General features: G+C 39.5%; 1 protein-coding gene across 4 annotated transcripts in view; it reads left to right on the top strand.

Annotated features, from left to right (window-relative positions):
- Positions 1-15,855, top strand: part of LOC106872811 (ATP-binding cassette sub-family C member 5) — a 101,411-nt gene that overhangs the window by 20,614 nt on the left and 64,942 nt on the right. For 3 of the 4 annotated variants that reach the window (XM_089355897.1, XM_089355896.1, XM_089355895.1), the window contains 5 exons: positions 7,441-7,569; positions 10,196-10,357; positions 12,395-12,542; positions 13,157-13,304; positions 15,606-15,691. In XM_089355897.1, coding sequence (XP_089212023.1) covers positions 7,441-7,569; positions 10,196-10,357; positions 12,395-12,542; positions 13,157-13,304; positions 15,606-15,691 — 673 coding nt within the window. Of the gene's footprint in view, positions 1-7,440; positions 7,570-10,195; positions 10,358-12,394; positions 12,543-13,156; positions 13,305-14,077; positions 14,150-15,605; positions 15,692-15,855 lie in introns of those variants that run through there. The other variant, XM_089355898.1, reaches the window with a different exon arrangement.

Raw genomic sequence — 15,855 nt, 5'->3', positions numbered from 1 at the left:
CAATGGTTTCATCTACTCTATTGCAGATGCGGCACAATGGAGACACTTGCTCATTCCTAAGATTGACCCTCCAGTTCGTAGCCAAAGTTTGATCTTGTGCTGCCAGTATAGTGCTCTCGGTCTCTTTCTTTAGTGTACCTTTCATCAGCCAATCCCACCTATTTTTTCCAGCAACTTCTGTTGTGGTTGCATTGAATTGATTGTATATTCCCTTCTTGCGTAATTCTTCTTCATATCCTTTTTGCAATTCTTCCTTTGTTTTTCCTTTTTTTCTTTGCTTTCAATACTCCCTCGTTCCTAACTGTTACTAGGAAGGTTTCCTTACTTTGGACGAGGTATCTCATTAAACTCTCGAACTCGATACGCACGCAGTCTTCCACACTTATCAGTCCTCTTCCTCCATTTGCTCTCTTCGTATATAGGCAATTAGTGTCAGCATGTGGATGATGGGCACCATCGTTAGAAGCTTTCTTGACTTCCTGTCCATCTCCTTTAGTCCCTCTTCTGTCTACTTCAGGATTCCAGCGCCATACCGAACTACTGCGATTGCGCGCGAGTTTATTACCGAAATTATGTCACTGGCATTTAGCTTTGAAGTCAATATTTTTCTCACTCGCCGCAGTTACTCTCATTTTGTCTTTTCCTTCATGCCATTGTGTTTGACTCCATCTGCCTAAAGTATTCCCAGGTATTTATAGCTGGATTGAAGTTGAATTGCCTTCATCATTTCACCACTTGGCAACCATATGCCATCTGTTTTGAGAAGCTTTCCTCGGCTCACCACAGAAGCATATTTTGATAGTCAAACTCCATCTTAATATCATTGGAGAAAATCCACACTGACTGGACTAGGCTGTCCAGTTCTGCTTCAGTTTTTGTGAATAGCTTCAGGTCATCCATGAATAGCAAGTGGTTCAGTTTTCCCTTACCTCTTCCCAGATCATACCCCAACTTTATTTTCTGTAGTATTTCACACAAGATCATTCCCAGCACGAATATCAGTGGGGGCACACTCCCCACTGAAAGATACCTCTCTTGATTTTCATCTCTCCTAATACCTGATTCCCTGCTGTCAATTCCGTTCTCCACCATTTCATGCTGTTCCATATAAGGCTTCTCATATTTTCTGCTACTCCATACATTACCATTGCTTTTATTATCCAGGAGTGTGGTATCATATCGTATGCTTTACGATAGTCAACCCATGCCATGCTAAGGTTTATGTGTCTTCTCTTGCAGTTCTTGATTATTAGATTATCAATTAAGAGCTGATCCTTCGTTCCCCGACTTCTCTTTCAGCATACTTTCTTTTCAATAGGTAGCAGCCCACTGTTTTCCAGATATCTATACAGTTCACCGGCCATCGTACCTGACGTTAGTTTCCACCTTAGCGGAAGGCATATTATTGGTCTAAAGTTGGATGCAGCATTTCCCTTTTCAGGAGCCTTGGCACACAACTCTGTCTTTCCCTTTGTCATCCAGCTGGGTACTGCGCCTTTCTGCAAACACTCATCTAGTTGTTACGCTATCCTTTCATGGAGCCCTCTCAGCTTCTTCATCCAATGACCTTGGACGCCATCTAGTCCTGGGCTCTTCCAATTTGGGAATTTTTTAACTGCTTTTTTATCATTCCTGTAGTTATCTTTGCCTTCTTGACCTTCTATATTTCTTAACCTATCTTGGATTTCATGCAGCCACTCCGCTTCTTCATTATGCTCTATAGGTTGGTCCGATATCCCTCTTCAGAATGCCTAGCTTTCCTCTGCATCTGGTATCATTATTCCGTGTAATTGTCCATATAGTTCCTGAAACAGTTTCTTCTTATTGGCTTCAAACAATCTGTTTTGCCTGAATTGTTTTGTTTGTTCTGTTGTCACATCTTTCCAGTTTTGCTTTGATTACTACTACTCTGTTTCAATTCTTCAAGTATCACATCGTACCCTTTATCTCTTATTCTTATGTTCTTTCCAACATTATTCTTATGCTTTCGTTCTGCAATTTTCCTCTACTCAATCTAAATGTCTTTTTAACTTTGTTTCTCACAAATTCGTCTACGCCAGAATGGCTCTTTACGTTCTGTTTGTTCACTTCTTTCGTATCCAACTCTATCTGCAGCAACCATAGCTGCAGCCCAAATAACCTTGTTAGTTTCGGTTATATTTCTCGTCTGGAATAGCCCAAGGACCGAATCTATCTTTTCGGTTTCAACTTTCAGCTTGCGTCGATCAATGTACCTCAGATCAGGGGTGGGGGCTTGATCCTGGTTTTCTCTCATATGTCGGCTCAGCATCGCCACTATACCTTGTTGGTCATCATCGTATTCTTGTGCTATAACTCTTCCTCTTATTTCTGCTTAATTTGCTGAGAATACATTTACATTTACACTTTGCTCTACGTCTTCACTGCCACCATTCATTTTTCTGTTCTCACTGGACAAAATATCTGTTGGTAAAGTATTATTTCTATTTTCTACTTTCCTTTTTATCGCTTCAATTTCCATGTCTATTAACCACCCTTTTGTTCTTATTGCTCTTGTCTGATCGGTTTACTGTTGCTCACTTATTTCGAAGAGTCCTATTTCCTTCTATCTTGCTTTCATTCTTAGTCGGAATCCCCTTCTCCTGCTTTTACCCCTGATCCAGCATTCAATTACCGTTCGGTTTGCCTCCTTATCCCACCTTCTTCTCTGCCTCTGGCTTTGTGTACAAGCAGTCTCTTGATGATGACCGGGCCTATGCTGCTCAACCACAGGGCACCTGCCGGACGAAAGGCTTTCACCTTTAGTTCCAGCCTCATTAACATCGTTATTTGATACATTTGTATTAGACATTTTCACTCAACAATGAGTTTTGTGTTTTACGGTTAGCCACCAACCGGTGTTTTTATCGAGACAGTATCTCTAGTAAGATTGTCAACCAAGACTGCAGAGTTCTTACAACCCATAAGTTGGGCCTGTTCCCTTTGCATTTGTGTGTTGGGTTTCATGATCATGATTCTCACTAGGAGACAGGTGAGCGTCAGTTGGTCTCGTATCTTCATCCAAATATTGCTCGAGAATTAAGTCCTGATTCGCGGTTCATTCGTCCTCATGGAGTCGTTGGACACTGACAGGTTGTTACCATTGTTACCAAGGAGTCCTATCTACTCCAGTTTTAAATCAGAGTGTTTCTTCTCCTAGACAGACTGCCAACCAAGTACCAAGGATAGGGGTATCATGCAGAGAACGAAAATCAACGGAGATGGGCTGTCACCCTGGAAAATCCCTCTTCTGATACCCAGGGTGCCCAAGCTTTTTCCATAAGATGTCAGTTCAGTTTTGCATCCTACCATACTTCTCTTCAGGAAACAATTTCAAAAAGATCTAAGCACTCAATGATCCACGAATGTGGAGCCATATCATAACCTTGGCGATAGTCAATCCAGGCCATTCCCAGATCTGTTCTTCGTTCACAATCTTGCATTACCATTTTGTCTATCAATATTTGATCTTTGGTACCTCTACATCTCCTTCTACAGCCTTTTTGTTCTGGTGGTAATATATCGTTCTCATTAAGAAATTTATACTGTTCTTCTGCAATTCCTCCTGACAGTAACTTCCACATTAACGAGAGGCAGGAAATTGGTCTGTAATTGTCAGCATTTCCCTTTAATGCATCCTTCAGGCACAACACCGTTCGTACTTTTGTCAACCAGCCCGGGATCTCTTCTTCTCCGTTGATCAATGCATTGAATTGCTCTGCGATCAATTTATGGCAATTGCTGAACTTTTTTTCATTCAAAATCCCTGTACACCATCAGGTCCTGCTGCTTTCCAATTGCTTATTCTTTTAACTCATATTTCTGATACTGTCTTCTGTGAAGTGAATAGTCTCTTGCTGGGGATATGAAGCTGTTTGCTTCAGGCTGCAGAGCCATTCAGCTGTAGTATTATGTTGTTCTTGCTTACTCCATATCTTACCCCAGAAAAATCGACTTTTATCAGTATCAGGGACTAATCTTTCACGTTTTTTACTGTCATTAATCTCTTGGTAAAATCGCCTTTGGTCTCTTTAAGCAATTTCTTTTGCTGGTATTGCTTAATGCGTTGTTCAAACCTAGTTAGCATTGCTTTTTTGGCATGTATGTGCTGTTTCAGTTCTTCAATTACAACATTGACGCCTTATGTATCTACACCATACTTCTTCCTAAATTTTTCGAATTTCCATTCATTCTGAAGTTCTCCATTTCTTTTCCATTATTCTTATTCTTATTATTATTATTATTATTATTATTATTATTATTATTATTATTATTATTATTTTGGCGGTGAGCTGGTAGAATCGTTAGCGCACCGGACAAAATTCTTAGCGGCATTTCACCCGTCACTACAATCTGAGTCCAAATTCCGCCGAGGTCGACTTTGCCTTTCATCCTTTCGGGGTCGATAAATTAAGTACCAGTTGGTTGAGTACTAGGGTCGACGCAATCGAGCAGTCCTCTCCCACCACATTTCAGGTCTTGTGGCTATAGCAGAAATTATTATTATTATTATTATTATTATTATTATTATTATTATTATTATTATTATTATTATTATTGAGTGAGTTAGAGAGCAGTGATGGCCATCAAAGTGACACTTGGACAAAATATACGAAACCCAATTTACCTATCATGACTACTTGTTGTTGTTGTTGTTGTTGTTGTTGTTGTTGTTGTTGTTGTTATGTCATGAAAAATCTCAATTTATTTTGCTGGGTTTGATGAAAAGTGTCCGCTACCCACAGCCAGCATACTAAGGTGACACTTGTTTATTCAAGATACCTGGGGAGAACTCTTGCAGTTCCAGTCAATGATGACTTTTGTAGGTGTTCTTTCTTTACATCCGTTCGAATCTTTTTGAAACATGTTGGTGGTTGAGTACTGATATTTCCAAGTGCACCAATAACTATTGGCATTACGTCCATTTTCTGCTGCCCACAACATTCGTATTTCCCACTTCAATTCATCATAGTCGTTCACTTTTTCATCTTATTTCTCTTCAGTCTTGCTGTCACCTGGACATGCTATGTCAATTATCAGGCATGTTTTTTTTTTAATTTTCTGTTCACTACAACCATGTCAGGTTTTCGGGTTTAACCTGACGGTCACACTGAATCATTGCATCTCACAGGCTTTTGCAATTCCTGCTTCTCGGTAACTCCTGGAATTTGGCTATACCACGTCTTTGATCTTTCTAGGTGATAATTTCCACAAAACTTCCAATGGAATGATCCATTGCCTCCTTCTTTAAAAAAAACAAACATGTTTTAACCATCTCCAGGATTCTTCATCAGCTTCATCCGCTTATTGTTGGGTAAACTCTCCGTGTGGGACGTTCTCTTTCCAGTTCATTATCCTTTCTCTGTTAGTCCTAATTTTGCACTCCTGGGGTCTCATCATTGTCATTGATCACCTTTTCACTCAGTGCAGTCTACAGCATTCTTTCATCACTATTCCTCACATAGTCATGCAAGAACTTAAGCTCTTTCAGAACACTATCTTCCATCTCAACCAGTCCTCTTCCACTTTTCTTCTTAGGTAAGTACAGCCTTGCTACGTTACTTCTAGTATGAAGACACTCATGCATAGCCATTACTTTCCTAGTTTTTCTATCCATGTTGACAAGTTCTTCTCTGTCTATTCCACAACTCCTGCGCAGTAAAGTATCATAGCTACAACCCACGCGTTGATGCCTCTGATCAGGTTCCCTCCATTTGGTTTACAGACCAGATTGGAGCGCTTCCTTTCCCGTTTCTTATGGAATAGTCACGTACCGCTGGTCAGGATATCCGTCTACTGTCAGCATCCACTTCGTGGTGATCTCAAGGTGCTGTCCTTCATGGTGCACTGAAGTTGAGGCTGCGCTGGGGCTGACGTGACTGTAGAAATATCAACAGGAATACTGCAATGGTATCGACAACGACGACAAAAACGAGGATGAACAGAGGTTAGCATGTTTCGCGCAACAAATCTTTCCGCAGCTTGTCTCCTTGACCGAGCTGCTATCATAAATCAAGCATAAAGGAAAATTGGTTGTTTGGCATTTAGATTGTTGCCAGCCTTTTGCAAAGCTGCTATCAAGAAAACAATACGAAGTTTTTACAGTGGGTTACTTCATCATATGAGAAATAATGGCCTGAGCATCAATGAGAACAGTCTGAATAGTTTTTGCTGGAGGACTTTCAGGTGGGGGACTATGGAAAATTGCCAAAAGTCCTTGGCACGGCAGTGCTACATTGATTCAAAACTTGCTTCAGACTTGTCAGCGTCAACAGAAGAACCTGTACGAGATGCATGCAGCAGAAAGAAACCACCATGCACGCCATCATTCAATGCCTATGCATGTACACGAGCGACTTGTGGGGTGTCATGTGTGGAACGAATTCAGCTGTCAGCCAAATTTGTAATGAAGACCGATGCACCAGCTGGGAAGGAAGATAAATCTTTCCCTACTCGGTGGCAGTGGCGAAAGCGGTTGCGTTAGGCTCGTTTGAAAGGTTTGAAGACATGCACTTAGTATCTGGTAAAGCTGTCATCACTTTCTTCAAGTGCAACTTGAAGAAAAAGGTGAGGGTAGAGAAGGACATGCTGCTTTCTAGTGAGTTTAGCGAAATGCAGATGAAAGTGACACAACTGGTGAGTCTGAGTATGCTTTGCTAAGTAAGAAGAAACTGGGAAAGGGTATTTCGATACCTTGGAGACGGTAGTAATGAGTGGGGTCTCCCTTCAATTACACTAGGCGGACTGCCCCGCAATTTGGAATTTTATTTATTTATTTATTTATTTTTCTGAATTCTATTTTTATACCGTATGCTTATTGTTATTGATTCTCTTTTAGTCGATGTAACCCCACCCCACCCCTACTTTTTATGTGTTGTATTTCGTCCTTTGATATTGTCTTCAATATTCTGAGTTAGGATAATTAAAGAAATTATCATCATTATCATCATTATCATCATCATCATCATCATCATCATCATCATCATCATCATCATCATCATCACCATCATCACCATCATCATCACCATCATCATTAATGTTGCAGAGAATCAGAAATGGTTTCTAGTTAAGACCTTTTAAGTTCTGATTTGAAATCACACTGGGATTGACTTTGCCTTTCGCTCTTCCTGTGTCAAGCAATACTTTTGTCAGAAAAGATCTGGCGCTGATGTACTATGAGTAAAACACTTCGACTATCAATCCATCACGCAATCGACATGCTAATCTACTAACACAGCATACATGTAAATATACGTAGGTGCGCGTCAGAATGCATGCGTGAGAGCATGAGTGCACGTGAGTGCATGAATGTACGCGAGTGTGTACGTGTTTGTATGCTTGTAGTCTGTGTTGCGTTTATGCACGTGTATCCTGGAATCTGAATCAAAGTTTTAATCTTGTTCGTTATCATTAAATTTGCAGATTTAACATCCACGCGGCTCCTATTCCTGGTAACTATAGTTTAACACCAACTAGCAGACATGTTGATTCAATTACCAAGTATAAAAGCGCTGTGAAAATGATGCTTCCCATACGTTTGACGGGAAAAGTGTAAGTTCAGGTTCCTTATAAATTTTTGTCACCAATGTTGTTATTGTTGTCATTATTGGTGTTGTTGTTGTTGTTTAGCTCAAGGTTAGGTTCCAGTCACCCTTTGAGAAAGCACTGTTAGAAATTACAATGATTAGCTCGTTGATACACAGGACGAAGAACGTTGGAGACAAGATTGACCCTTGCATGTAACGACACCATTTGTGATAAGAGTGTGAGTCTAAATTTAACAGCTAACTTTCAGGGCAAGATATTGTATGAAGACAGATGAATCTTATATTTGTTGAGAGTTTCTGAGAAGATACTGTCAAATGCTTTGCAGATACCAAATGAAGAAATTCTTTCGTCGAATTTATCAAGCATGTGCGACTCCTGATGAATTGCATAGGCGGTCAGCTCTCCAGAAGATTTAACTGAAAATCGTAGCGATGGTTTTTTAGTGTGATGGAGAAAAAGGCGGGCAGGAGGAAAAGGGAAGGGAAGGAAAAAGGAGGAGCAGAAATAGAGGAGGAGGAGCAGAAATAGAGGAGGAGGAGCAGAAATAGAGGAGGAGGAGCAGAAATAGAGGAGGAGGAGGAGGAGCAGCAGAAATAGAGGGGGAGGAGGGGAGGGGAGGAGGAGGAGGAGGAGGAGGAGGAGGAGGAGGAGGAGGAGGAGGAGGAGGAGGAGGAGGAGGAGGAGGAGGAGAAATAGAGGAGGAGGAGGAGCATAAATAGAGGAGGAGGAGGAGCATAAATAGAGGAGGAAGAGGAGCAGAAATAGAGGAGGAAGAGGAGCAGAAATAGAGGAGGAGGAGGAGGAGGAGGAGGAGGAGGAGGAGGAGGAGGAGGAGGAGGAGGAGGAGCAGAAATAGAGGAGGAGGAGGAGGAGGAGGAGGAGGAGGAGGAGGAGGAGGAGGAGGAGGAGGAGGAGGAGGAGGAGGAGGAGGAGGAGGAGGAGTGCGGAGTGAGGAAGAGAAATAGAAATTCAAGATGTTGGAAACGGTGATTGTTATTGACTGTTTCAATTACTTACGGTGTTTTATAAGTGATGGAGAGACATGTCGATAATTGGCACGTTCAGAAAGGTTACTTTGTAGAACGGACACACCTGTGTGGTATATACCGAAGATTAGGATAAATTCCTGTAGAAAATAGAGATTAAAGTATTTGTCTAGATTAAGGGGCTAACTGCAACACACAAAGGAAGTAAAGCTGAGGCAATGAGGCAAAGATTTCATTGGTTTTGAAACAACCGGGATATACTTTCGCACTTCACAAGTATGTGAATGTGTTAGTGAGACTGGCAGGATGCAGAAAGGAATATTTGAGGAGTCTTCTCGAGCTGCAAGCGAAGTGGCACAAAATGGGAGACCTTTCGCTGCAGAAGTGTTGCTTACGTTAAGGAATATGATTGCTGAAAATAATAAATTTTTTTGGCAAGAAACCAAAAGAATTGGATGAAATTCGAGATGGAGAAGAGCTTGCAGACCGTAAGTATTAGTAATCACATTAAATTTAGGTTCAAACACATAACAGAAGAGTACCACACATATGCTATAATTAATTGAATATGTGACGCGACTGTCAATATGATTAATGCAAGTTGACAGAAGTATAACAAAAGTTAAAATGCATAAGCAGGAATTATTACATTCGATTACTTTTCCATAAGGTGGACATTTTTTATAACAATAGTGCAAAATAAGTATAAACTAAACATTTCAATTTCAAAAAAAAATTCAAAAACGAAATCGATACTTGATAAAAAATGAAAAGAAATAAGTCGAAGAAATTTAAATTTGATTTATTTTACTTGATTTAGTCAAGGGATCATTCCAGAGCTTCTGGGAACTGCGGAGGCACAGAAGAAAATTATTCAGCTATTTGAAACGTATACTTGCAAGAGAGTTGTTGTTGTTGTTGGCACTCCGTCGCTTACGAAGTCGAGGGTTCCAGTTGATCTGATCAACGGAACAGCCTGCTCGTGAAATTAACGTGCAATTGGCTGAGCATTCCACAGACACGTGTACTCTTAACGTAGTTCTCAGGGATATTCAGCGTGACACAGTGTGACAAGGCTGACCCTTTGAATTACAGGCACAACAGAAACAGGAAGTAAGAGTGAGAGAAAGTTGTGGTGAAAGAGTACAGCAGGGTTCGCCACCATCCCCTGTCGGAGTCTCGTGGAGCTTTAGGTGTTTTTGCTCAATAAACACTCACAATGCCCGGTCTGGGAATCGAAACCGCGATCCTATGACCGCGAGTCTGCTGCCCTAACCACTGGGCCATTGCGCCACCACTGCAAGAGAGTAGGCTGTACTAAAGGTATCCAACATAAAACTGAATCAGCAGAACCTAAAATTATCACTAATGCTGCTGTTTTTGCTAATTAATCTCGGGTCAATTTTCATCAAGTTTACTTTTTCTTCAAAAACAATCTCATCACTTTTCTTTGTCAGGTGCAGTGTTAAGATCGCATTATCTAGCGTAGCCTTCCTTTTCCTAAAACAGAGGTTTGTAAACTTTAGTAAGATTTGAAGGTCGAGCGACCACAAAACGGTTCCCTAATTGGTTGTGATTAGTTGGCCCAGACTTGACATCTCTAATGTTTGACAGTAACTGTACTTCATTGATTTCTTTTTCAGCGAGGGTATCATACCAACACATAAAGTAGGATTGTTTTCATTTGCCTATATCACATGGTTTACAAGGAAGCTTTTCGAATTCTTTCGCATGCAAAAGAAAGGAGAAATGGCCAGTATATTGATGTGCGGTAAAGAAGATAGCTGTGAAAAAACAATTCCAAGGTATCAAATGTTGAAATTCATTATGCAGTAGAGCTTAGGATGGTTGTATATACGCATATATGTGTGTGTGTGTGTGTGTGTGTGTGTGTGTGTGTGTGTGTGTGTGTGTGTGTGTGTGTGTGTGTGTGTGTGTGTAGATAGATAGATAGATAGATAGATAGATAGATAGATAGATTCTATTCTATTATATATATATATATATATATATATATATATATCTTTTATCTTTTATCTTTTACTTGTTTCAGTCTTTTGACTGTGGCCATGCTGGAGCACCGCCTTTAGTCGAGCAAATCGACCCCAGGACTTATTCTTTGGAAGCCTAGTACTTATTCTATCGGTCTCTTTTGCCGAACCGCTAAGTTACGGGGACATAAACACACCAGCATCGGTTGTCAAGCGATGTTGGGGGGGACAAACACAGACATACAAACACATACACACATACATATATATATACATATACATATATACGACGGGCTTCTTTCAGTTTCCGTCTACCAAATCCACTCACAAGGCTTTGGTGGGCCCGAAGCTATAGTAGAAGACACTTGCCCAAGATGCCACGCAGTGGGACTGAACCCGGGACCATGTGGTTGGTAAGCAAGTTACTTACCACACAGCCACTCCTACGCCTATATATTAAAAGATGGGCAAGTACTTGTTAATGGCAACAATCATTTATAAATTGGTTATACAGAAGTATAATTATAATTATAATTAAGAAAAACAGGAAAAAAAAACAGGATGATAGAAGTTCATAGTAGTTCTGTATATATAGATAGACATCAGGCAAGTTCTTCGAAATATATAATACGCCCTGTGTCTTTGTGTATATACTTATTTTTTAGTAACACTTCAGCGTTTGAAGCTGTTGAATTTGTTCCTCTTTATAAGATATACTTTCTAAACCATTCGACAAGAGCTAGAGTCATTCTGTTTATTTTTTGTAGTTGCCTCATAATGTTTAATGAAACAGTTTGAAGTCTTCTAAATTAACCAACAGTTTTTCTACGTTCTTACAGCAGCAGCATCTCTACTTAGTTGTTCTGTTTGTTATGTTCTTTTATCTGAAAGCTCTTTCTGCTTTCTGAAGACTGAATATTTATAAGGATTTCTTCATCATTATTGTAGCCTGAACAGTTCTTTTGTGGTATGTCGTTGCTATACTATAGAATAATGACACTAAAATTTGATTTGATTTCTTTTCCACTAAGACCAATAAAAAAAACTTTCTCTCCGAATGTTCAGACAAGGTCTCCACTTGCTGGAATTTTGTTTATTTTTTGCATTTGCAAGTTCACTCTGCAACCTTAATTGTCTCATAATGCTTTAATGTTCGTAAATTTAGTTGATTCGCCTGCCATCGCAACAGTCATACTCCTTTAGCGTGAAATCTACCGCAGTATTTGTAGTCCACGCTGTGAAATGACCTGATCTGTGTTAGGATCAGGGTTAGGAATACTTTGAAATTACAGACTGAAAATACAGAAGGCCAAGATGTGTTAGTTGCTCCTTGAATCATACTTGTATTTTGGGAGTGATAAATATTTCAACTTTTTCAACAATAACTCCGTCATTATTGAAGATTCTAGTACTAGGCTACTCTAGTACTCTAATATCACAGATAAGAAAGAGGAGAGTCCAGTCAATTCTTCATAAATAAGTCGATATTCAGAGAGTTCATACTCTAACGTATGATAGGATAAGAGAAGGGGAAATCTGAGCTCTCTTTCCGTCTCTCATCTGATTCCCTCTCTCTCTCTCTCTCTCTCTCTCTCTCTCTCTCTCTCTCTCTCTCTCTCTCTCTCTCTCTCTCTCTCTCTATCTTTCTCTCTCTCTCTCTCTTCTCTCTCTCTCTCTCTCTCTCTCTCTCTCTCTCTCTCTCTCTCTCTCTCTCTCTCTCTCTCTCTCTCTCTCTCTCTCTCTCTCTCTCCTTCTCTTCCCTCTTTTGTCGTACGTTTTACTGAAGCACTAGAAACAAATTTATCTTTTTATTTCTTTCTACTTTACTTTTTGTTTCCTTTTTTCTTTTAGGCTGAAACAAATCTGGTTTCAAGAAGTTTCGAAAAAGGGACCAGAAAATGCTTCGTTTAGCAAAGCAGTCATGCGTTTTGCCCGAACCCGAATCATTATGTCAATAATATTCATTTGCTTCAATGCAATTATATCGTTTCTCGCAGCCGTAAGTGAAACATTTTAACAATCGATGTTTTGTTGCTGCTCTTGTTGTTACTCTTGTTGTTGCCGCTGCTGCTGTTGCTGCTGTTGCTGCCGCTGTTACTGCTACCACTGCTGCTGTTGTAGTTGTAGTTGTTGTTGTTACTTATATCTTAAATCAGATCAAATAACTGAACGAGCAAAATTATTGACTAAATTCATTCTACCAGGATCACCTTGTCATTTTAGGACCAGATACTGCAACAGCCTGGGTTCCAAGAGGACCCACAGCTCTTCAATATCCTTCCAAAAAGCCTGAGAGATCAATATAGGTCGGCTGTATTTATGTTCAAAATAAAACTGGGTCTCCTCCTATCAAGAGTTCCGGATGAACCTACTTCGCAGCAAGAAACGCAGCAACATCAAACTCTCTCATTCACCAAATGCCACATATCAGAAGAGATTTCAAGTAGTAAAAGTGTAGCAAAGCTAACGGCGGTGCCCCAGCATGGACGTAGGTCTTGAACTGAAACTAGTAAAGAAAAATAAAAAGCACAAACAAAACACAAAATTCATTAATACTTTGAAAAGTTTCAAATTTCTTTAAAAACATCTTATTTTTTCACGTTTTATTTGTAGAGCTTCCTTATAAGACTCTTCGTTCAATATCTAGAGACACCTGACCAAACTTTAACCACAGGACTCATTCTAGCGACAGCATTAACAGTATGCCACTTTGTTCGAAATTTTACTTATTCATTCATATGGTGCACCAACTTTGTTACTGGTAAGTGCCTTTCGGTTTTAGTGATGTTTGTTTTCTATTAGGAAAGCATGAAGCGAAATATTTAAGAAAATTGATAATGATCTAATAAGTTGTGACGTCAATATTTTACAATTGCATTAGCTGTTAAGTAAACTAAAATATTGGTATCAAATTAAGGCAATTTCGGGAGAGTGGATAAGTTGATTGCATCAACCCCAGTGTTTAACTGGTACTCATTTTATCGACCTCGAAGGGATGAAAGAAAAAGTTGGCTTCGGTGGAATTTGAACTCAAAACATAATGACGGACGAAATGCTGCTAAGCATTTCGCCCAGCGCGCTAACGGTTTTGCTACCTCACCATCTTAAAGTAAACTAAAATGTTGAAAACGGGGATAATTATTTACTGTGAACGGTAAATAATCCTGTCTTCCATTGAGACAGAGTCGTACAATTTGAGAGAAGACTAAACTTCACTTAATCGGCACCACTACATTAGATACATTAATTTATCGTCCCCTTTCCATCCGCAGAATGTTGTAAAACAAAGACAAAACCTTCCTGGAAGCTAAATTCAAAATGTAAAGAGACCGTAAAACTTTTTGTCCGAGGACATCCCAAGTCTGCTAATCCACTACCCTTTCTCTCACCTAAATATTGTTTTCTCATATAAGTGCAAAACCACATACATAACGGGAGTGTCGTGGGATGGGCACAGTCGATTGTATCCAGTCTTTGATTGGTGCTTTATTTTATCTCCTCTGTAGGGATGAAACGTAAAATCAATATCGATAGGATTTGAACTCAGAATGTAATTAGCCGTAATTAAATGCCACAAAAAATGTTGACCAGCGCTCTACCGACTCAGTTAAGTTACCGCCATCGTGCCGCATGTGTGTGTGTGCGTGTGTGTGTGTGTGTGTGTGTGTGTGTGTGTGTGTGTGTGTGTGTGTGTGTGTGTGTGTGTGTGTGTGTGATTGTCCAGTTTTATTTCAAAATTTCTTGCCAATAGAGAAAGAGCTGGTATCTAACTTAGATTGAAGGCTTCATTGGAATTTCAACATCAACAACAGGATATTTTTGTATGTACGTACGTATGTATGTATGTATGTATGTATGTATGTATGTATGTATGTATGTATGTATGTATGTGTGTGTGTATATATGTATGTATGTGTGTGTGCAGATTTGTATGTTTTGCTTTATGTATGTATTCTCATGCGTATAGTTGCATATCTAGACATGCTCATATATATTTAAATGATAAACTTCTGGTAAATTTTACAGATTTTACAGTTCAGTGATGGATTGGATCTGTAATCTTTGAATTAGCTTTCTCCTTTCTGGTTTTGAGAAGCTTAATTTCTCAAGATTGGTACTTAGGCAGTGCGTTACATATCCCAGGGCCCCAATGATTACAGGTATAAACCTGAACTTGTAATCTGGATAGAGTAACTGCAGATTTCACAATTGCAAGAGTTTCACCAGCGATGTTGTATGTCTTGAATGTAACGCAGGAGCAATAACTTCTTCAATAACATACAAACATGCGATACATATATACATACATACGTACGTACGTACGTAGGTACGTACGTAGGTATGTATGTATGTATGCATGCATGTATGCATGTATGTATCGTGTGATCGACCAGATTATTGGATTTTATATATCCTTTTAGCTTTTGGATGAAAGGGTAATACTCTCCCTGGTCAGAAGACTAGTCCGTCGCAGAGTTACCCATTTACATCTAAGTGAACTGAAGCAACTTGAAAGAAAGTATTTTGCTCAAGAGTACTACATCCAGCCGGTTTCGAAATCGAAACCATGATCTCACGATCGTGAGGGCAATACACTTAACCACTAGGCCACGCGCCTTCGTGTGTGTGTGTGTGTGTGTGTGTGTGTGTATGTGTGTGTGTGTACATATACATATATGAGATGCATATACATATATATGCATATATGTACATACAAGTGTGTGTGTGTGTGTGTTTGTGTGTCTGTGTGGCTTATATATACATGTATATATATAAATGTGTGTGGGGGGTGCTTGTACGAGCAACTAGAGTATTATATATTTAGCGAGTTCTTGTTGGGTTACCTTTCCAAATTCAAGTTCTCCATCAGATTTAGTAGGCTATGGATGGAAAACCACTTCGGTATCTTCTGCCCCAGGGAAATCTTGAAATTCTCTTAGAGTGCCAGAAATCGATAGTAATCAGTTAGAAATGCCAATAACATTTTCCCACTTCAAACATGTTTATTCTATAGTGAGTTGTAATGAAAATGACTAGAGCTTTTGTTAATTTTTTTTTTTAGGACATCGTGTTCGAAATAGCTGTCTCGGTTTGATGTACGATAAAGTGCTGAGGCTGCAAAATGTAGGTAGTAAACAGATGGGTGAGGTAAGTTTTTCTTAAGCATCATAGTATTTACAACAAATCAGAATGTGTATTGAACATTATGACAGATCAGGTTTTATAATTGCTGTGTTTGCTATATTTCCGGTCATGGGATTGAAATTATATATATATGTGTATATATAATTATATTTATGGTAAGATTCAAA

The sequence above is a fragment of the Octopus bimaculoides genome, chromosome 7, assembly GCF_046866305.1.
Source record: "Octopus bimaculoides isolate indiv1 chromosome 7, ASM4686630v1, whole genome shotgun sequence".
In the NCBI taxonomy this organism is placed as follows: Eukaryota; Metazoa; Mollusca; class Cephalopoda; order Octopoda; family Octopodidae; genus Octopus; species Octopus bimaculoides.
Note: the sequence above shows the minus strand (reverse complement) of the source record. Positions and strands in the feature narration are given on the sequence as shown.